The sequence below is a fragment of the Blennius ocellaris genome (assembly GCF_963422515.1).
Source record: "Blennius ocellaris genome assembly, chromosome: 10".
NCBI lineage: Eukaryota > Metazoa > Chordata > Actinopteri > Blenniiformes > Blenniidae > Blennius > Blennius ocellaris.
Genome location: NC_137659.1, coordinates 5,354,622 through 5,378,484, shown reverse-complemented (window position 1 = coordinate 5,378,484; position 23,863 = coordinate 5,354,622). Strand labels below are relative to the sequence as shown.

Below are 23,863 nucleotides of genomic sequence, written 5' to 3'. Positions count from 1 at the left end.
TGTTTGGTGCACGATGAGTATTTGGTCATTTAATTGTAGAGTATGTGTTTTCATTGAAATGCTGCAACTATCAAAAACAATGACGGAGGCTTTTGTCTGGTCTGAGAGCTAAATAATAAATTAAATCCCCTCTTCTCCAATGCTCTTTAAAAGTCAAGAGGAGCTGCAGAATTAAGAGACGCATTTGTGATTCTTTGTTTTTTCTTTTTTTTTAACATTTCATATTCAGTAAATCCATGATCTAAAAATGTTGAAAGTATTATATTTCCGTATAACTGCAGAATACTGAGCACAGCTCCCACAAACTCGGCTTCAAAGAGAAGATTTAAAAGGTACAAAATGTCCCCTTTGTATACCGAGATATCAAGCCCAGCTGGATCGATGTGAGATATTTTCTGAGCTGTGGACTTATTCCAAATGTTTTGAAAGTTGTTCAAATTCAGGTAATGTTCTATTTCCCTCTTTTGATGGTGTCCTATCAAATTCAGCTCGTCTGTTTCAAAGAGTCCTTGAGGAAGTGAGCTTCTCATGATGATTACTATAAAAGTCAATGAAACAAATATAAGTTCACTTCTTTCTTCCGTCAGAGCCCGAACAGATTCCGTATTAATTCTGGCTCTTAACGACAGCGAGGGAAACTTCTCCACATCACTTCACAAACCACATCTTTTGTTTAGATTCTCAGTGAAGGACTTAGAGCTTCGAGAGAGGTAATCGAGTGGGGGAAAAAAGAAAAAAAAAAAAAACACCTTTGTATTTGAAGATGAAATGTGAGGAAATCTCCAAGAATATTTAAAGTATTCTCATCCTGATACGAGTGTATTTCATTTCTATCTCTTACTTGGGGAACTCCAAACACCAGAGGACACATTTTTCACTTCCCGAACACAACAAAAGTACTGATACGGCCATCACTTCCAACATTTCAATATGACAAAGTGACATTAGCCAGATGTTGTTACAAAGACATTGAATCAGTGTTTACACAGTATTTACAGCTGCTGGAGCAGGAATATGAACACCTCAGAGTCTGACACTGTTGCTCGTTTGGATCAGTATATTCACAATTTACAGTAAAGCAACAGAAAGACAACACGGTACGGACTGTTTGTCTTTGATGCCGCAGAGCCGCTTCCCCCAGAGAGGTATCCAAGCGGCTTCTGAACACACCGCAATGTCCCGAGGCGAGCCAAAATCCTCCAAAATCCACCTGAGGCCGTCGGTTAAATAAAATACTCCTTTGGGTTTTCAGTGGGGAGATTCTGGGAATCCGCCTGGTTGTTGAAGGGAAAGTCCGGGCTGTCATCCTGCTTGACTCTCTTCACCTCCTGGTTTCGGTACGTGTCCTTCCTCTGGTAGAGGAACCGGGCGGTTATCGCCAAGCCGGTCACCATCACGAAGATGACCACGGCTATCACACCTGCAAGGGAGAAGGGATTTCAACACTCCCAATAGGTAAACTCCTGTGTCCATTTTGGACCAATGGGACCATGTGAAAGTGTTGAAAAGCTGGATAATATGAGCAATTTAAAAACAGTGCATTTCTAAGCACATTGCAAGAAGCACTGTAAGTGTTGCCAATCTTGTCTGTTTTACATTGAGAGAGCCCCCTAGTGGTGAGAATTATTGAATGATATACAGCTAGTAACTAGAGAGCACTTATTAAGACACTCTTATTAACACACTTGTAAGCAAATAAACAGATGCTTGATTATTTCCTTTGAAAACAAGTTGAACATAACCTGAAGCTTTTCAGGCAAATCTCTCCTTTCAAATGGGTAAATTAGAAGAGTTGTATCACTGCATCTTGTGGAAACATGCGAGAACAAACCGGAACTGACTTTTAAAAATTGCCCCAAACCATGGGCATGAAACAACACTGATTGGTTTAATTTAATGTAATTCACTCATATTAATCAGTATTTGGTGAAACTGCTACTGAACACCAGGCCTCTCTATTGGCCAGCTGCCACTGGTAAACTATAAAACCTGAGCTGACTATCTGCCCCTAATTTTACGTCCTAATATTTTGATTATCCTACTAATTTAACTTTCAAGGACGTCAAACATCATTTTCAATCGTCCAAATCAAACAAGCTCTTCTGCTCCGTTGTGAGTGTTGGGAATACATGAGAAGGTTTCATTTGATTTAACACATGAAATCTTTCAGAAATCAATTTGAGCAACATTATAAAGTGACTGCTCCCCCCCCCCCAAGATAACAGCAAAAAAAAAAAAAAAAGAAAGAAAATCATCAGGAAATCATTCCTGCGTGGGTTTAATTAGGAGAGTTGGCCTTTGTACACAGGACAGCCTGAAATGACTTTTATTCAGACCTCACCTTTTCTATCTACACAATTATGGATTGAACCTTTTCAGTCTTCACTGTGAATCAATCTGCGCTGGCAGAGCGACCAAGTTTTAAATGAGTTTTACACGGCTGCCAGCCTGGCACGTCAATGTTACGCTTTCTTGAAGTTCAACATCAAGTAAACACTTTTTTTTTTTTTAAGAAGCACCAAACAAATTAATTCAGTTATGAAACGTCCCAGACATAATAATCTAAAAGACAGGTAAGGACAAGGTGGAACAAAGATGACAGTTTATACCTCCGATCAGAGCCGAGTCGGTCCGGATGGCATTGACTAAAGGTTGACCTGAACCCACTGAACCAGACTGGTCTAGAGCAGAGAGAAGGGAGGAACGGGGAGGAAAAGAAAGGAGCAAAATACAAACCGAATGGGCAGAAAAGAGAGAAAGACAAAATCATGTCCAGAAATTTGGATTAAATCATAGAATCGAGAAGAGAAAGCAGAGGAGAATATCATTCACACAGAGGAAACAACATCAGCTCTGAAAATTAAATAAACAAACTGGAAGGATGAAAACCCCAAAGGAATCTCTAATACATTCCAAATTAATTAAAGCATCGATCACGCTGTCATTAGTCTCCCCCAAAAAACAGGGAAAGCTCTTCAAGTGATAAATGAAGCGTTTTTGAGCTGAAAACAATCAGCTTTTATCCAGTTTACACAGAAAGTAGCAGAAATCTGCTGTTTATTTTTTTTGACATTTTCAGCCAAAATTAAACTTTTAGTAATGCTAAACTTTTAATTACAGTGTTGCTACAAGAGTTAAGGTTTGTTGTAAGCACTAAATATCATTCAATCTTTTCTTGAGTTTTCCTATCTGGAACTCCACTTCAGTTTAGAAATGTTATATTATTGTGGGAATAAAAGACATTTACAAAAAAAGGACAGTGTGAACTACTGGTGTATTAAAGGAAAGAAGTATAGAAAGCAACTTGTTTTTATCTGTTCTTCAAGATATTCAAGATTTAGTCAGAAGCAACAAACTAAAGAAGCTTCAAGTATTTTAGCTAAGCTATTTAAAGCTATTATAGCTAGAAGTTTCAAAAATTAAATATTTTTTTAAATAAAATAAAATAAAATAAAATAAAATAAAATAAAATAAAATAAAATAAAATAAAATAAAATAAAATAAAATAAAATAAAATAAAATAAAATAAAATAAAATAAAATAAAATAAAATAAAATAAAATAAAATTAAATTAAAAACTGCCATCTAACAATGTATTAAGCATGTAGGGCCACTTCATATGTGTTCAAGTATATATGTATTCGAGTCCTCTTTTTAAAAATATTAAGGTTTCAAAATGGAGACAAAAGTGATGTTGTCATTTGATGAAACCCATGATAAAAGTAGCCATCCTCCTCTATAACCAACACCACGTCAGCTTTGATTTGTTACCTGACAGGTGGTGTGTGTTCTCCGCTGCGTAGGGATTCGCCGAAGCCACAGAGCCGCAGCTGGACTGAACTAAAGGTCCGGTGATGAAGACGGGGCTGCTGTCCAAGTGAAACAGAGCAGCTTTCAGAGGGCTGATGGTGTTGAAGTGAACCACAGACATACAGCCGGTGAAACCCAGAGACGCCAAGCGGGCCAGGTCTGGATCCATGTCGTCAGAATCTGTAGAAGCAGAGAAAACGACCAGATTAGAGTTACCCAAAATATTATCTATTCATGGAACAGATCCCATCTCTGTGTTATTTTTCAGTTTTTAGTGTTATGAAGCACCTTGTGATCTATATCTGACAAAGGTGCTTTATAAAGAAAATGTACTTTCAAATTCAATGTAAATTTAGATAACACAAAAGTTCTATATAACCGACATTAAAATGTATCTCAATATATGATAACAATGATTTTTGAAGACCAAGTTCAATGATTTCTGTAATATTTTTACAATTATTGAAGGGAATCAATAAAGGAAATCAAACATGAGTCTTGTAATGATACATGATTATCCTCTGGCTGCTGATTGGCTGGTGCCTGAAGACTGAGAAGACATGAGAAGCCCAAGACAATCACATAACATCCACACATTTACTTCTCCTGTGTGGTTCTTTGCTATCCTTTTCTAAAAGTTCTTTGTTTTGTAATTAGGTTTGTTCAATCAGAAGTCTTAACCATCCTCATTCCAGTATATTTTTGGACTACAAATTTTAAAAAAAGTATTAAATAACAAAAGTGCTCATGTCACTGCCGAAAGAAGGGTTTGTTTCATACTTTTAGTAGGTCATCAATCATTTGGGTTACTGGTGAGTAAATCTGTGTTTAAGTAATAGCAATTTTACTTGTTATTCAAACAAAGAAAATCCTCATTTGGAAAATGTGTCTCTTTTATCGAGGATTTTTACAGACAACTTGGAGAGGATTTATTTTGCCAGATTGATGATGGATAAAATAACTTGGTTAGTTGTTGTTTATGTAGAAATAACTGGCACTGTGGAGGCGGGCTGTTGTGAAGAAGGACGAAGGACAGCAGCCCACCAACTGTTAGGATCAATAAAAAGTAATACGTTTAAAGAAACCTTATTAGTAGTAGTAGTACCTTTTGATGTACTTTTATAGGTACTAACATAGCAGTAATGCATTTTTTGTGTGAATTTCTCTTGGAGATCATTAAAGTATTTATCTAGCTATCTATCTATTTTTCCTGCCACATTCTCAACACATTCTGAATATGCGACTCTGCTGGGCCTCATTTAAAAATAGGTTTCCACATGCAATCAACCTCTGTTGAGATTCTGTTGCATAAATAAATCCTGCAGAAACATTGCAGCATCAGCGCTTCACCCCTCAGGACAAAAACACATCCAGAACTTGTGCTAAGATAATGTGGGCGGCGTTGGTTGAGTGGTTTGTCTTTCAGTGGAATTGTTCCTGGTTCACACTTCCCATGTGTCAAAATGTCCTGAAGATACTGAAGGAGTAGCTGTGCACAGAAACATAGATTTTCTCTACCAGATTAAACCTGGTTTAACCTGGTAGTCACTTATAATGCTGACAAAACACTGTTTACCTGTTGTGGAGTTGTTTGTTTACCCTCCTGAGAGCAGCAGGACCAAAAAAATAAAAAAACAAAACAAAAAACTGACACTGCCAAGTCAAGATCCATGATGCCCATCAGCATCCAGCCAAACATACTGACGCTCCACCTCCCCTCCATCACCGTGGACAAACTGTCAATTATTCTGCTCTCAGCCTGCATCCGTCACCCGGCCAGACAGATGTGCACTCTCACCGCTTTCCGTTCATTTCATTGACTTCCTCCCTTCATCAGTCACCTGCGCCGCTCGGCGGCAGCCGTGAGAGCCGTCATTACCGCCGGCGAATAATGTCTGCCGGGATGACGGAGAGGCGGCAGTGGTTTTTACGGGATACATCTGCATGTTGATGAGAACAGCAGGAATCATTAGGGCAGAGCGAAGGCTCTCATCTCAGCTGATTCACTCTCCACTGCGTCACCTCTCTCCACCTCTTGTATCCCTTCCGGGTCCATTAGTCGGGTTGATGGATGACGGGGTTGTTGGGGAAATGACAGAAAATCTACTTTCCTGCTGCTTTTTCTGAACCTGATCCGACTGCGCCTTCTCCGGATTCACGGGTGGGTGGAGGGTTCACATGCTGACATGACAGGGTTAAAAGACCCTGAACACCGAGCTGTGTGACAACATGCTGCCATTTTATTTCACACTTAAAGATGTTAGTTCCAGGATGTAGTTTCCTAAATTGGTAAATTGACAGAGACTAAAATGAGTTGAGCATAAATTCTAATTTTTGTTTCCATTTCTTTCATTCAGACTGATGTCAGGCCTAACAACTGATCCAATTACACATCTGAATCAACAACAGCAGCAAAATATCTCCGGTGTCACTGGGAAATCCGGAATCAAATGAAAATTACTTTTATTATTGGTATTGGCTTTATTACATCTAAAATGGGCACATTGTTGCAGGTTATTGGCGATTATTACATTCATGGTTGGGTCAAGCACTTGTTATCTGACTTGTTTGCTCACAAAATTTGTGATCACAGTGGAGGAAAAGGAAGGTTAATGAGAAAAATACTGCTTTATTTAACCTAACTTTAAATATTTAAAGATGTATTCATGGTTTCCACTCAACGACTCTGAGAAAAAGTGTTGTAGGGCAACAGTAGAGTAAAAAAAAAAAGAGATAATTATAATTGAGCTAAACCCAAGCCAAATGACGTCTTGGCCTCCAATAGTAGTGCTAATCTTTTACATAGTTTGTGTGAAGGTCCAAATAAGCTTCTTTTACCAATCCAGACCTATTTATGCATGGGCCACTCGTCATGTGTCATTGTCTTCAAACTTTCCTTACATTGGCTTGGTTTTTATTCAATACATGCAGTGCATGTTGTTTGTTTCAGGCTTCTAATCCAAACATCAAGGAATTTAAAACTGCTAAAATTTGCATTTTTGGTCCTTGTTGTATTTAAAATTAGCTCTGGGAGTATTGTTGCCACAATCCAAAACTTTGGAACACGTGTCAGAGGGAATCCAGAAAAATACAGAACAACTTAAATGTTAATGATGTGAAAACTTGATCAAACAAAATTGCTGATGCTAAATGAAATACATAAATAAAGTTAAATACAATGAATTTGTCCTTTGGAGACAAAAAACTGCTTTAACTGACTGCAGGCAAGCTCAAGTCAACCATTATCCAATCAAGTTGTTCCTTTTCTAGGGGTTCTGCAAACAAATATCACAGATCACAGACAAACATATGAACTGTGACAATACCTAACATTTCTAAACTCTTTGCGCACGTAATCTTAAGTTTCTTCGTCCTGATGTTCAAGTGAGGTAATGTTGGAGCTCTGTTTGTATCCATGTGCACCTCTTCCAAGTTACGCTGTTTTATTTCACTTTTGCTCTCATGTGTGACTTTTGACAGTCACACATGAGCTACACTGCACAACACTGCCCCTAAAGGTCATCAGGGGTACTACTATTTATGCTATGCATCCGTGAGCTCCTTGAAAACCTACCAAATTTTACATATATGAACAAAGAAGACAGACAGAAGACTCCATCTGTATCCGTCAGTGCCTAACAAACCCAAAAGTGCATAAAATGATAATAGAGGACAGACTGACGGATGTAACTTGGACATACTGTCAACCCGTCCAATGAAAGTTGTTATATATAGACTCATGCAGTCCTATTAATAGCCACCAGTGTGATTCCTGTTAAATTGACTGTGCGCTTGCCGTGGCTGTCTTATCGGGAAGTGCGACTGCAGCCCGCGGCCTCTCAGCCTCGCGTTTAATTCCCCAACTTATATCAGAGTTCGACTCTGAAGGAGCCGCTCAGAGGGAACATGAATAAGTCATGACGGGGCCAATTACTGTCATCGCTCCGACAGTTTTACAGGTCCCCGTCCACACACGGTTAAGTGGATAAAGCGCGGCACTGAAACACCCGGGGTTGGTGACTCTTAGCAATGAAGCATCCGTTAAATGGATTCTTAGGTGAAGGTGATGAGTTTCACAAAGGAGCGAATGGATAAATAAAAATGTTGCAATGCAAGGTCTCAGTCAGGTTATGAAAGTTTAAACAAGTAAGCCATCTCTAGATATGGGTTTGACAACAAAGCAGATCCAAGCGGGTGTTTCATCCAGTCTTTTGATTTTGGGAAACTGCTTTTGGTGGGTTCCCGGGGTAAAGTTTTGTCGAGTTCAGGAGTGAGGTCTGTAGACTTTCTCAGAGGCAGCATCAGAGAAAAATGTCAAAACGTCTGCTTTAATCCAACAATGGCAGCAGAGTCGACTCGGAGTATTACTGATGTGGAAGCACAACAATCCTTCATTAAGCTCAGTTAAATCGAACAGAGATTGTACAACATATGATTACAATCACTTAAAACCCAGAAGCTAAACAGCCTCCTTCTCCAAGTAAAATGAATAGAAGTAGCTGGAAACATGGCACGTTATTATTTACGTGTTTTATGGATAACAACACTACTACACGGGAAATCTATTGATTAACAAGCCTGTTTCAAGGTGTTTCATTGGTGTTGCTCAGAGTCAGTGAAGTACTAAAGGGAACAAACTGAGACAAAGCTTCTATTCAGACAGTCTAAAACACATCCTTCTCTGAATTCAAACTTTAAATTTGATCTGCTTTGAGTCTCACAAATGTTGTCCTTCTCTCACTATGGCCCCATTTTGTACTCACACCACAATCTTTTGAAAACAATGTCCATTTCCACAGAGACGGTTTTCAAAAAGGTCCACAGAGATCTGGACGTTTTCAGAAAGTTGCATTTTCACTCGGTTTCCCTGAAGACGGAACCATTTTCAAAAATTTGAAGTTATTATGACCCCCCCCCCTTTCCACCTGAGCATTTTCAAAAAGTTGCGTTTTCCCCCCCCTTTGCCACGGAGACAGCATCGAAGCGCTTTTCTAACAACAGTCACAAACTCTATAAATGCTCACAGTACTGTTCAGGAGCTTTATGAAAACTTCCATATTTGAAAGTTCACAGCATTATTAAGCACTCAGGATTTTTATTTAAATATATTTCAGTGCTTAATAGCTTTGACTACATAATTTATCTGTCGTTTTCTACTAGGAAAAAAAGAGCGAAACAGCCCACGCTGAGCGTCAGACGAGTCCAGACATCTCTGAGCTGTTGATTAAATCAGTGTTAGTCTGAGTCTCTCTGTGGCTTTCACAGTCTCTTCACTTACCGTGCACTCTGCCCAGCACCAGAGCCTTGATGGCGTTGAATTCCCCGTCAGACGTCAGGTTGAACTGTTCGGTGGCGTTTTGGTCAATCTAGAAAACACATTTATGCAATAGGTTATCCCTATTTGCTTCATTTACAGACTAACTGCCATCAATATGCCGCTTTTTTTTCTAACTTGAAAATGACTCTGTGACTTTCACTTTTAAGTCTCTCATTATTTTCTCTGTGTCACAAACTGTGGTGATCTCAATTCAGCTCCGCAAGACTTGTTTTTGTCACTGTTCAGCTTCCCCTTTATGTTTCTTCTCAGTGTGAGATGAGGGAATTTACTTTCAAGGAAAAAAAAAAAACCCATTCAGTTGTTCAGGGTGAAATTCTCCACTGGAGATTATTTTAATGAGGGCTTCTCAACAGAGAGCCTCATCATGTGGCTGTGAAGAGGGACGCGAGTCACAGTCAACAGTGTCAAGCTCATATGGAACATTTAAATGCTATTTAACAGCAAAAACCCATAGATGACTGAACCGGTTTTCAGAACAGATTTTAAGTGTTTTTGTGGTTTGAGGAGCAGAAGAAAGTTCAAGGTTTTTGTGCAACTTTTCTTCTACAAATTTATAAAATAGTCAATTTATGGAGCCTAATATGTTATTGATTCGTTGTAAATCTGTGTGATTTCCTTCAGTACATGATATTACATCACATTTTGCGCTCAACTCCATCCAATCACTCCACACTAGTGACGCAGGCAAACAACCACACGTGGCAGCTTCCAGAGAATCTCTCATGTGTAAACAAGGCCGAATGCACATAAAACAGTCAATTTAATACCGCTGTTTCCATGAAATATGGTCTTATTAAAACAAACACAAGCAAATCCAAGAGTAATCTGTTTGCATGAGCACACATTGCAGCTTGTTTCACGCAGGATCTTAGCTCAAAGCGTTGCCTGCGGCTAAGAACTTGTTCATATTCTTCTGAAGGTAATACTGTGTAAGAAGTAGTTCTACTTGGTGTTGCACTTCGATTTAGAATGAGATCTTCTGGATTCTTCCAAAGAAGTGACATTATTCTACATTAGGCAGCAATTGAACATATATTGTGTCGTCATGTTTTTCTTGTGCATTTTGCTCATTGTAAATGTCATGTTTACTGCTTGGATAACAATTTGCTGTACGTTATCTCAGATTTTTTTATAGATTTTTTTTTTAATTACAGTCTGCTAATGGAAGGACTGCTGCACTTCATTACACAAGAAGAAAGGAAATAGATTTTGTTTTGTATTGGATTGTATTATTTCCCTTGATGTGCTGTGAGGAAAGACAATAGAGATTGAAAAAAAAAAAACAACCTTATTTTCCCACTCTCTGATGTCCTATTTTAAGGTGCTAATCAGGTTTATTTAGAGAACAGAACTCAAAGATTTGCCACTGACCTCTCTGACAGCGACACACAAATGGAGGACACGGCGTGCGAGTCGCCCGGAGCGATTTAAGCTGCAACGAGTCATTTTTCAACCGGACATCCGCTGAGGGGAAAGGCTGTGATCGTGGCCACTGGTGAGACTGTCTGGAAACAGTCCAGCCAAACTCTTCTCCAAGTTGGCCCTGCTGTCCCCGGAGCGTTGTGTTAACAACATCATGAGTCAAGGTGATGGAAACCGGCAGAATGGGACGAGCCTCATATTTCACCAGAACCTCAGCACACAGCGACGAGGTCACCTTGTATTTCATCTCTGATAATTATATGGACATTCGGGCCGTTTGCTCCAGGTTTGATTAAGTTCACCTCGTATATCATTTGAGCCTGTTGTTAACAAGATAAGAGATTTGGAAGATCCAGATTAAGATGCTTCATATATCATGCGGAGCTGCTTGGAGTCGCTGCCAGCCGGCCGTAGCTCTGCTCCCGGTAGATGACCGGGGATTTATCACGACTCTCGAGAAGAACAGAGACACGACTGATCCAAACATGTGTCAACCGTCCACTCATTACCTCACAAATCATTTCAAATCTATTCAGTCCAAATACAGAAGAAATATAGGCTCAAGCTTTTAAACCTGCAGCTTTTATATAATCAACAATCATCAAACTCTCAGGTGGGATCAAATTAAAATATGTCCATTGTTTTTAAGAATGGAAATGTATCGGAGGGCATACATCTTCAGCTATATGACACCATGACAAGTGAGCATTTTTGACAATTATGAGTGATCAAACCTCAAAAGGTTGCTCATAATCCTTCTTATATGAATTCCTCCTGCTGGAACGCGACGCTGCTCCGGAGGAGGATAACCAATATGTTCTGTGGTACCTGACATCAGTGCTCCCTAAACCTTCATCTGTGAACCTTTTACTGTATTGAACTATTCTTTCTTATATTGCACTATTTATACTTGTTAAATATATTTATTTGCTCTGCATGAGGAGCAGCATTCCAATTTCATTATACATTGTATGATAACAAAGGCTTCCCATTTCATCTTCAGTGGCCGGACAGGTAACACAGACCCATAATAACCTTTCAATTTAAACTTTATTGTTTTTCTTTGTTGTGGCGCAGAGTATACGTAATGAACATGTCTATATTTCCACAATTGCCACTGACAATAAGTACAATCTCAACATAAATCCAATTTCAATTAAACTTTCTGCTGCAAAATACACTGAAATGTCAAAAAACAACTTCTCCTGTTACACTATGAATGTTTTTACAAACTCCCCCTGACAACATGGGTTTGAGGCAGGTAGTTGAATAGATTTAAAAAAATCAGTTTTCATCAAAATGTTTGCAATTGTCTTGGTGGTTTGGACAGATTGGGGCCTCTTGTGGGCCAGTTTTGGCCCACGGGCCTTATTTTTGTCACCCCTGCTATAGTTAAAGAGTTTGAGTCCCACTGAGGTTGCAGGTGTTCGATAAAGACGTTTCAGCAGACATGCTAATGCAGGAAGCGGGTGGCGTTGCTTTAATATGGTGAATGGCGAGGGGCTCAGCGAGTATCTCTTCTAAAGCCGGAGAAAATAAAACTGCAATCAAAGTCTGTTGCTTGGAAATTGTTGAGAAATAAACAGCTGTCTTCAAATACACACTGCCCACCTTCCTTGCCCCCCCCCCTTTAGACACTATTATGCATTAAACTCCATGAATATGTGGTGTGTTGGTGCTGTCGTACCTGCACGGACACGGAGGCTGAACGCCTCCTGATGCTGACGGTGTGCAGCTGCCCATTCGCCAGACTCCTGGCTCGGCTCCTCAACACCTCAGCCTCCCTGCTGCTGTCCAGCTTGTATCTCACCTCCAGCTTATCTTCACACACAAACACACAGACAAAAGTTTTAGTCCACCCCCCCTTCTCAATTTAAAGTTCTCCTGATAAAAACATCCAGGTCTTGTTTTGTTCACCTCGGTGACGGATCAGAAAGATGAGGGTGTGAGTTAATAAAGCTTGCCACGCTAAGAGGATTAGGAGGTAATTCCCTATCAATAACAGAACTCAAAATCTAATTAAATTTCCTAATATTCCCGAGCATTAGAGGAAGATTTAATGAGAGCACCATTATTTCTTCAAGTTTTTAAGATTATAAAAAAGGATAAGAAATGTCGTCCTTCAAATGCATACATTACATTAATTTTCAATTATAATTAATCCCACAAGGCACAAATCACAGTTATGATTCAAGATATGCGTTGTTCCTCCTATTATAAAGGTGTATAAACTGGAAAGGGATAAATATTGTTGTTTAAACAATACAAGCTGTGAGTGATTGGTGGAGAATTCGAGCTTGAAAAGGTTTTTTACTGCAGAAGAGGGAAAAACAAAGACTAAAACAAGAAACGGCTCTCGAGGATCTTAATGGACACTTCAGTTAAATAGCATTTACCTGACGACTCCACGGGCAATGCAAACCCTTAATGCCCTCCTGTCCATCAGCCTTGTCTGAGTCATTAACACCGGGAAGAAAAGAATCAATTTACAGCTAATCTAGCAGCAAAGTGCCAATTTTATTAGACCTCTGGATGCTTGAAAACGTAATTCTGCATTCAATGTGTTCCTGCTGCGAATCTTAAAAGCAGCATTATTAGACTCCCTCAAATTTCCGTGAGTTTTCAAGCTTTGCAATGACCTGCAGCCCACAACATTCTTATTCCTGCAGCATCGCTCATCAGGCCTCGGTGATAAGACCAGCCAACAACTTTCTTTAACCCGAGACAAAAACAAAAGAGCCGGCAGGGCTGGACAGATTAAAAGGCAGTAGAGTCTGACGGGGTGAATCCAGAGCGAGGAAAGATCTGACAGATTCTGAGGAGGAGGACGAGGAGGAGGCGAGGTCGATACCAAGAGAAGATGACCACAGAGATGGAATGAGAGGAAAAGGGGAGGAGAGCTGGGATGAGATGACAGGAGGACAAAGTAATTGAAAATAAAAGAAAGCGGTTGAGAAACATCCTGCGAAAGAAAATCATGCAAAATGAGAGTGAAAACATGAAGACCCAAGTTCAGGGTCATGGTGGACCGGAGGGAAGATTGGCAATATTAATAAATCTCGTTGAGATTTAGTCAAGACTTGGCCCATATCCTTCTCCAAACCATAAATCTTAGCCCAATCGTGTATTGAGGTGTAACTACTTTTGCAATTACAAGATACACCATTGTGACAACCTCCTCAGTACATTCAAAAGCACTCAATGATATTAAACATCTGCCACATATTGAAAGTTATAGTTCCCTTAGTTCAGAGGTCTGCAACTCCTCTGTAGCGGCTCCCTGAAGCTTGCAGGTTATTATACCCAAAATAAACATTTTCAAAAGGACTCTTATCTCCGGGCTGAAATATGGCACGAGGAAAGTAGGGAGGAAAAAAGTAAAACCACAAGAAATGAAAGAAAACAAAACAAAAAAAACTTAAAATGACCAGAATTTCCAAAAGAAAAAAAATTATTTCATGTTATTTGCATTTTTTTTTTTAAAAGAGCACAAAAGGTTAAAACAAATGTCAGATTTCCCTAAAAAAATGTTGTAAAAGGATCAAACTAACAAAATCAGACATAAAACCAGATGGAAAAAAAAGGAACTTGTTTAAAATGAAAAATTGATGCTAAATTGTGTTTGAAACATCATAAATTAAAAATAAGATCTACGAATATGTGTGGAGCTTGATAAGCTGTATTTGACTCCTTTTAAAAGGTTAAATGTGTGTAAATATGATTTTTGTGGAATGTCACAAAACGTCTCTTTTGGTCATAAAGGTTGCAGAGCCGTACCATAGTTAGTGGAAGCAGAGGAAAAAAAAAATGTATTGTAAATTTTTGGGGAAATCTTCCAGCCAGAAAGCAAAGAAAAAAAAATCCAATATAACTATTTAGTCAAAACCCTCACCGTGCTTGTTGATGAGCAGGGCCAGATACTCTCGGTAGTACGAGCCCACGTAGAGCAGCAGAGCCGGACTCTGGTTGGTCCTGAAGCTCAACGAGATGTTCTCTCCTCTCAGCGTCACGTCGGAGTAGATGGAGGACGGCAGGGCGCTGCTGTTCCTGCTCAGCTCGTATGGCTCCTTGAAGGTGTAGCTGACCGACGTTCCAGACTTGAAGATGGCCGACACCTCTGGAGGGGGAGAGAGCAGCACTTTTGGAGTGACTGGATGGAGTTTGATTTATATAGAATTTCTCTTTCTCTTAGTTTTTCTCTTAGAGGGAATATTATAGGAAAATAACAATCAAGCATAAACTAACATGTTGAGTCACAATCACAGTTAAATCTGGTTTTTAGATATTTTACATTTTAATTATTAGAATTATTGAGATTCAAAACCAGTAGCTTATATAAAATATTGATGCTGTATTTTTTGTGTGCAGTTTTTGATTTGGTGTGAGAGAAATATTCCATGCAGATGACCAACTTAAAAAAAATTAATCATAGTTTACACAACATTCCAAGTGAAAGTGCACCGTTTTTCCATTTAAACAACAAAGTTTTGAAAACGCTATCCAGGAACAGAGGAACACAGGAACAGCAGGAACGCTGAAAATGATTTAGCATGACAAGCCACTCGTGGGTGCTGTTGTTTCTTTCTGTAATAAAACCACACACATGCACAAAGACAACAATTCGTGATAAACATTACCAATGGGAGCACACGGACATTTGTATGAAGTTGTGTTCTCAGTGGCTCCGAGCGCCATTGTATCATAAAAGAACAGCCAAAGTGCAACAAACTTTATCACCTCAAAACATCAATCCCAACCTCATGTGGCCCCAAAAATTATCCTACGGGTTTATTTCAACCTCTTTGACGATCTCTACAGATCATTCTAACCTTTGTTAAAGCAGAATGTAAAACACAGCTTCTGACACTGGATTGAAAAAGATTGGAACAGTCTTATGCAACAATATTACATGAAATGGACTTATTTTCCTGCATAAACATCATATTTCATTACTTCCACAGAATCACTTTTTCCTCCCTTCTTGGAGAATAACTGTTATTGTAATTGCTTCCATAGTAGAGTACATTTCATGTTCTCATATTAGCTTGCACGGCTTATTATGATCAAGATAATTTTAGCTTGAGAAGAAAATTGCAGCCTCTAAATAATTTTACATGGCCTAATTAGATTGCACTACAACACGGCGCTGTTCTCCGGAAATCAACACCAGAAAACAATGTTCAGCATTCCCCCTTTCGCCGTATCTGTGCTGCGTTTAAAAAAAAAAAAAAAAAAAAAGCACAGGAGCAATTAAAAACGTCCGCTCGCCGCTTCAGCCTGCTTCGACGTACTGTAAATACCAGCCGCTGGCGGGAAGAGCTGCTGAAACCCGGCGTGAAGTTGAGAGCGATGACGCATTGTTGAAAGCAGTGACCTGAACATCAAACAAGCTTTCGAGTCTGCAGCACATCAGACAGACACTTGTAGTGCGAGACCTTTGATGTCTTTTGGTAGCTAAGTAGTTTTTAATGAGTGTTAAGTGCAGACAAAGGTTCTGTGAAACAATATTGGCTGCTAATCTTTAAACACCCACTTTTAAAACTTCATAACAACACGTTCTCTGATTCGAATCTCAATTTTTTTTTTTTTTGGTGTTATGATAATTTTGATCCATCCCAATATGTAAAATAGGACCGTGCGCTTGAGGTGAGTGATAACGCTTCATCTTCACACAGATGCAGACATAAATGCAGGGTTGGTGCTCAGACTGAAGGACGGCACTTAGACAATTCCCTGATTGGATTCTTTTATTCTCCTCCTATCAACAGCTTCAACCTTGTCTGGTGTGGTGGGATATATGGGCCACTCCACAAGCAAGTGTGAAGCCAAGGGCAGGGGCTGGAGGCATAATGAGATGCTGAGCTACACGTCGCAATGTGGCAACACGGGTTTCCTGCAGAGAGGTCAAGGCAGGAGGAGCCATTGTTACGCTGGCCGGGCTGTCATGTCCATCTTTTACTTTATACATTTCCATTTTTTCTGTTCTTTGCGACACGGGTGGTGAAGGGTTTTCATGTATACCCCTCCAACCACCCGAAGAAGGAATCAACAAATTAAAATTTAAAGTAAATTGACTGTTGAAAAAAAATCCTGCTCCTGGATTTTTTTTTAAAGACACTTATGACTCTATGTTAATATTAATTGATTAAAAAAAATCATAAAAGAAAGTCTCAAATGGAAGGGAAGTACGGTAGTGCAAGCTTTTCCAACATTGTCAATGTTATGAAGACAATGACAACTTCATTGGTGGAATGTAAAGTTATATCGGATGATGCAAGATGTCATTTTGAATGAATGTATAATGAAATCTAAATAGAGTAGATGTGATCATCTTGTTGGAGAGGGTCATCTTGCAAATTGCCCCACTGCGCATGCACACGCAGTAGCAAATAGTTCTTCTGCACATGAGCGAGTAGATGGACAGTAGATGGAGTATCATGACTCCCAGTCCATGTTGTCCTGGGACTTGGTAGTTTTATAGTTGACAGTCACCGTAATGACAATCCGACTTCATTGTCTGTCTATATGAACGCCCATGCACTCCCATTGTTAATGTTTATAGCGTATTGTTCTCTCTTGCGTCATCACACAAACAACCAACAGTGTCAACGAGCAACTGGCCCTGCATCCTAACTATCGTTATTGTTTTCAGTGTTTCTGTCATTTCCATCGAAACAGACATCATTTTCAAAATGTTATCAAGTAACACGAAGCTTTCCTGTACTGTTCTCTCGCTGTGACTAGTGTTGACTCAACACTTCCCTCTGATAGGTGACAAACACACTCTATTCCACTCGACGCCGTCAACTCTAAGTGTGTACCTGTCTGACAGAAGACACCGGAGTACGCCGACATGCTGCAGTCACAGTGGAAGCCGTTCTCCCTCTCCGTGCATCGGCCCTGGTTCTGACAGAGCGACCCGTAGCTGCTGCAGTGACCCGGACAGCCGGGTCTCACTCCGGGTGTGATCCTCGCCCTCTCCTCCAGGTCCAGAGTGATGCCGTTCAGCTGCAGGGAGCGGATACATCCCCGAAAGCCCTTCTGCCTGGACGCCGTCCCTCCTAGAGACAAAGAAAGACGGTCGATTATTTCTCTTGAAGGTGTCGTCTCTGGTGGGTAAAGTGTTGTACTCCTAATATCTGCAGCAAAGCGCTGCAGCCCTGTGAGAACAAAGAGGCCACATGCCTCATCCTGTCTGCCTTCTGTGTCGCAGCCTTTCTTTTATTTCTATGATGTTGACAAGCCCGTATGTTTTCTTTCTGTCTGCTTTTTCATTTCACTCCCCGCTCCTGTCATCTGCAACAGATCCGCATGTCGTCTCGGCTCCCCCAACAGCTCTGAACTGTCAGCTCTCGTCTTTTGAGGGGACACAACCATGAAAGCGCAGAAAGGCAACAAACTACAGATGGAAGGCTGGCTTGGGGATATAACTCTCATCAGATGTCTTTAAAGCAGTTTATGCAGCACTGAATCAGCTGCTAAAAGGCTAACTCGGTGCCAGCAGTCTCGAGGAGTAAGTGCTCGGTCATGTGTTTGTTTGTTGAGAGCACCAGGGCAGACTTTATTTCATATATGCAATGGTTTTTCTTGCTCATGCACCTCTTGTAGATCATTTTCATGCTCGCTGCACAGCCTAGTGATCTTGCAGACAGTTGAAGAATATGATAAATGCATGTCCGCCTCTGCACGCGCGCGTCTCTTTTATATGTTGGCCCAGTCACGTTTCTGCAGAGACGCCGGCCTGACACTGTCCTCGCAGTTGATCCAAGGCAGCTCTGCGTGTTCAATGCTGACAATGTCCCGCTGTTCAGCAGCGAGAGCTTTTCACACCAATAAATCAAGAGCTCCATTCGATTCCTCTAAAAGGCTCAAAAACTGGAAATGACTGAACGAGGCGGGCGATAGTGCTGAGGTATTTATTTGTGGAAGGATTTTCAGAACGACATAATGGAGATACTAATTAGGAAACAGAATATTATCGAAAAATCCTTGGAGAAAACATAATAGGTGCTTATGACGGCCGCCCAGTGGGACTCACCTCCACAGCTATAAAACCATATCTTGTTGGAACCTACTACAAACACCAGGGATGATGAAATCTTTTGCAAAGAACTGGGTATAAAACTGTGAAAAACATGTTGGAGAATTTAATTCTACCTTTAGAGATTGTTTAAAATGTTCCTTCATTACAAAAGCTGTGGATTATTTACATTGTAATCAATTCCTGTGAGCCAAACTATCCTCAGGCAGGACACCAAACCTCAAGTTGCTCCAAATGATGAGCAAGCATTTTGCATTGAAGCTCCATTGGAATTAATGAGTATGTGATTTGCTGAGTGTGTCTTATTTTCTTGGTATATATATATATATATATATATATATAAATATATATGGCTCACCTTACCTCTGACTTACATTTTCAGTTAAAACAGAACAAGTCCTGGCAGGACGTATATCCAAGGCTGTGGGGTCATTTAAAATAAAAACATAATGAAGAATTTTTGGAGTCAAGATCAAAGTAAAGATCAAAAAAGCCAAATGCGAACAAACTCCCCCTCTGACCGAAGGTTCATCACGGAGATCTTTTGAGATCAGTGAGAATTTTACTCTCGCGTGTGTAACTTCAGTACTAACGAGACGATCGCAGTCTCCCCGCGTGAGATCCTGGTGCGAGCGCCCGCTGTAATTGAAGCGTACAAACCATAGGGGAGCGAATGAAAAACAATTAGTGAAATGGAGATCAAAGCATTCATCTAAGTCTTAAAATACAAAGAAAGCCAACCTGCAGGCTCAGAAAATGGAGAAAAGAGATTGAGGTTTCGGTCAAAAACTCTGGAACAGCTTCTTTCTTCACAAAGAAACAAAGGTTTAAAAAAAAAAATATCTGAACAATGCACAGTTAAAATTAGCTAAAAGAGACTGGGTCTGGAGAATAAGTAAAAGACTAATATTTCCTTAAAATGATTGCCCAATGTTTGAGTTAGTTGGTTTTCAAATGTTAACTTTTGATTGCCATGAAATCTGATTCCTCTTTGCTCGTTTACGACAAAACTGTCATCAGCGTGGTCATTCATTAAATGATCTATTCTCGAGTCACTTTAAAGTTTTATTTCAAGCAAAAATGCATAATTTTTGTGTTTTCATTTCAGAAAAGCTTCACTTTTACACAACAGTCTGAAAACTGCAAAGGCAGAATGGCCCTGGGCTGGATTTGAACCTACAACATTCATGCTGTTAAGTGAGACTCTAACCACTGCTCCACTGTGAAATGACAAGTTGGCAATGTTGACATTTCCATGTCATCACAAAACTGTCTTTTTAAATATTTATGTGGTTTAAATGGGCCAATGCCATGCCAAAAGTTCCTCATGAACTAAAGTATATTTGCTTTATCTTAATAAAGCTACACAAAGCCTTAACTGTGGCCGATGCCAGTGCAGTGCCAATATACTCTGGCTTATCTATCCATGACAGGCAATACCACATGTAATGTGCAATGCTATTGGCAATGAATGTAAAAATCTTTCACTTGAAACTGCTGCGTGGGGACATTTTACACCTACAAATAGCGATGATGAAACCGGAGAAGCTATCTTATGGCGTCCGCATGGCAGTAACACGGGTTATTAATCGAAACAACGTAATTTGCTGCCTTATAAATCCGCACAAGGAATAATTAAGGCTCATAAATACACTGTTTATGGAATTACGGCTTATGAATTTAAAGATGACAACTGTGCCTTATTAATTCATATAACTTAGTAGAATGACTAATAAATCTGCGGACTGCATGCCGTTATAAAGATTATTTATTCAAAAGGCATTTAAGGATTAGAGATCCAAACAAAAGTGAGCAGTTTTGCTCATGTAATGTATTTGTAGGGATTATCATTAGTACACATCCATATGCTTCATGCAGCACTGCTCTGGCACATGACTGCATACATGCCAAGCCGACGCGAATGCTTGTTTCGAAACATATTGTGTTCTATATAGTATTTAAAATTCAGCCACACGGTCTAGGCAACGGCTGACTTCCTCAAGGACGCAGCAGATTACACTTCGCTACTCTTTTCAAACCTGAAAAACGGGGAGGAGATCCTCCATACTTGCGCGTCAAATCAAGGCCAACTATTTTTAAGCCGCCATTACCGAATCCTTTCAGGAAGTAACACCAGCATAGATCCATTCAAACACGCAAAACCATTCTGCTTCTCCCAGTACACTGTGCTGATAATTCAGAGGTAAACATGTGCAGTTTTAGTAGGACGGTGGTGACCTGCCGGCTATTCAGAGTGGATTATCGGCTAAACACACTGAGCAAATCAATATGCACCTCAATTTCCCTGCTGCCGCCACCGTCGCCTTCGTCCAATCCCATCAGTGTTCGGTGGTTTGTTTTCCTTCCACTGTGTATTTACCGATATGAAGTGACACGCATAATATTTACAGAATGATAAAGCCTGATAATAAATGATGGATTTTCATTATTTCTTTTCCCCCTGCAGATCTGCAAAACCAACAGAGGTCAAAGAGAGAATTCAGATTGCAGATGTGAAACGATGGTGCTGTGATAAACAGGGCTGCGGTATCGATCACGTCGGTAGTTAAAAGGTTCACCAAGTGCCAACAGTTAATTTACATCAACCTCTCCCCCCACTTAATGAATTTTTTAAAGGGTGAGATTAATTTACAGATTAAGGCACATAACACCACAGCTCCCTGATGTGTGCTTATTTGCTGGATGTGATTACTGCTCAGTGGTAAGAAACCATGACCTCTGCTGGAAGAGCTCAATTAATAGCAGTTTGGTACAGTAGCGTCTTTTTCAAGTTTGTGGGTGGACATCAACATGTTAATTGCACCTTCTCAGTAGTAGAAGTCCCACAGATCACAATCATAGGTGTCTTGATGATGAACCAAGTCTTCAAACTGTGGATAATGTCTCCATACACCTGCTCCTCACCTATGAAGAGCTGGCTGTTGAGCTGCAGGTGGAAGTGTCCGTCAGCCGGAGTCTCCTGCGTGGCGACTGGGAGGTTGTCCAGGCGGAGCGTCGCCTCCTTCACATTCCGCTCGGCTCGGACTCGATGCCACCGGTTGTCATTCAGCGGGACGCTCGACTCCACCCGGACCTCCAGCGGGCCGTTACCGACGTCGAAGGAGAAGACAACCTGCGTGGAGGCTGAATGGAAGACATAGAGAGGAGGAGTGATTGATACAGACTAGAGTTCTGCAACATTTATGCCCCAAAGAACAGGATTTTTTTTTTTTTTTCAACTTCAATGCAGCACAAGAGTCATAAAGTTTCCCCATAGCTGATGTGTCCTACGTTGCATTGAAATATTTTATGTTATTTTGGGATTCGGACTCTGGCCTTGCATTTACACATAAAGCCAGCTACAACTCACCACACCGTTTTTTACAGAAAATTCCGGCCACAGTGGAGATCTGGAAAACCTCTTTTGGATATTTACATCACAATTTCTGACATGTTTTTTTTTTTTTTTCAAGGTTTCTGATTGGCTATCATGGCTTCATGTGTCTCACAGATCTGTCAATGAAGATTTTTTTGAAAAGGGAGAGGGGAAATTTGTAAATACCTGAGTACATGTAAAGGTGGCCTCAGGCATCTTGACCTTCTGGGCTGATTGCTGCTCTGATGTGTTTCACCTGTGCCTGATTATCTTCACCTGGTGGTGTAAGCTGTGTGTTCTGGTGGTTGGTTTGTGTGTTTTGGTGTGTGAGCAGCTCTCTCGTCTTTCAATTTGTGCTCCTGAGGCCATGTTTACACGCACCCACGTGCGTGTAAACAAAAACTGTGATATTTCTCTGCATCCGGGCCTTGTATTTACACATAAACCCAGTTATGAGTCACTACAAACGATCATTTCTGAAAACTCCAGCTACAGTGGCTGCCTTTTTAACTGAATGTTTTGGAATTAAAATGTTATTGAAAGAAATTAATCCTCATAAATAAACTCATCACCTTATATCACTTCAGTGTGGACAACTGTTACCATCAGCTGTTAAGAAGCTCAGAAAATGATGTAAATATTAAAGACAACAACAACCAAAAAAAAACTGCTTCCAGTGGGGCTCACTCATTGAAATATTTTCAGATGGACTGATTAGTTTTAAGACTGTATTTGGTCTTAAAACTAAAAGAAAGTTGGAAGTTAGTGCTTTAACGATAATGCCACTTCTTGTCTGTTCGTTTGATCAATTCTGGATATTTGTAATAATTGCTGCTAAAACTTTCCAGAGACAAATGAAATGCCAACAAAAACACAAATGATAATTAATTTAACTTTAAGTTGGCCAGAATAATCACTCAGGTTGGTGCTTCAGTTGGGAACAGGAAGTCAAACATTCAACATTTAATTCATGCAAACTGCACATTTGCTGCATCTCAATTACAGAGAGTGAGACATCTCAGCTGAACGCTGTCCTGGTGATTTGGTTTGAGGAGTGTTTCCTGCAGGTGTTTCCTGCCAAGCACAGCTGGACTCAGTCCTCACTCATCACGCCATGTTTGAAACATGATGTTTCAACAGAGCCTTGCCACCCCCCTCCTCTCCCCCCCTTCATCGTCGACTCCAAAGGGAGATGGGGACAGGCGCTCCTTAACAAGCAGCCAGGTTTGACTCGAGTGTGTGGGAACGGCTTCGCTGGAAGCAACTTTAATTACTCTCTCGCTGCAGGACAACAAACACTGAAGCCAGTAAAGATTCTGACTGAGCTGCTCTCACAAAACAACAAAGAGAGAGAGTAAAATGGGACCATGTTTCTTTCAGGACTGCCGTGTTCTTCATTGAGCAGCATGAAAAGACACGGGTCATCAATAAGACAAATCAGGAAGGCAGCGAATCACGAAACAGGCTTAAATAGATATTAGCACTAGTCTATCCTGACTCCACTTTATTCTGAAGTGCCATTTGCTTTTTGTATGGTTTGAGAGTTGCATATCAGAGTACCTGATTTCTCATCTGGCACTAACAAATGAGGTGAGTGTTTAGAGAAGAGGAAAAAACACCTCCTGAAGGAAAAAGTGATTCAGTCTGCAACCCCCGTGACTTGGAAAGAATTGTCCTCCAGAAAGACAATGAGCCTAAAGATGAAACCATAACTGCACAGGACTTGCTCATAAAAAATCAATAATGTTAATGTACTGGAGTGTTGAAACAAACCTCGATCCAATTAAAATGTTTGGCTGGATTGTTTGTTTGCTCACAGTCCCTGCACAAACTGATGCAGCTTTAGTGTCTGTGCAGGGAAAGATCAAGGAGAACA

General features: G+C 40.2%; 1 protein-coding gene across 1 annotated transcript in view; it reads right to left on the bottom strand.

The window, feature by feature from the left end:
* Positions 1-1,223: 1,223 nt before the first annotated feature.
* The window catches only part of cntnap3 (contactin associated protein family member 3), a gene marked incomplete at both ends in the record, with an annotated part of 72,311 nt that continues 49,671 nt past the window's right edge, over positions 1,224-23,863 (bottom strand). The window contains 8 exons of the mRNA XM_080502972.1: positions 1,224-1,420; positions 2,610-2,681; positions 3,772-3,990; positions 9,089-9,176; positions 12,258-12,391; positions 14,463-14,687; positions 17,392-17,631; positions 21,537-21,755. Coding sequence (XP_080359098.1) covers positions 1,224-1,420; positions 2,610-2,681; positions 3,772-3,990; positions 9,089-9,176; positions 12,258-12,391; positions 14,463-14,687; positions 17,392-17,631; positions 21,537-21,755 — 1,394 coding nt within the window. The remainder of the gene's footprint in view (positions 1,421-2,609; positions 2,682-3,771; positions 3,991-9,088; positions 9,177-12,257; positions 12,392-14,462; positions 14,688-17,391; positions 17,632-21,536; positions 21,756-23,863) is intronic.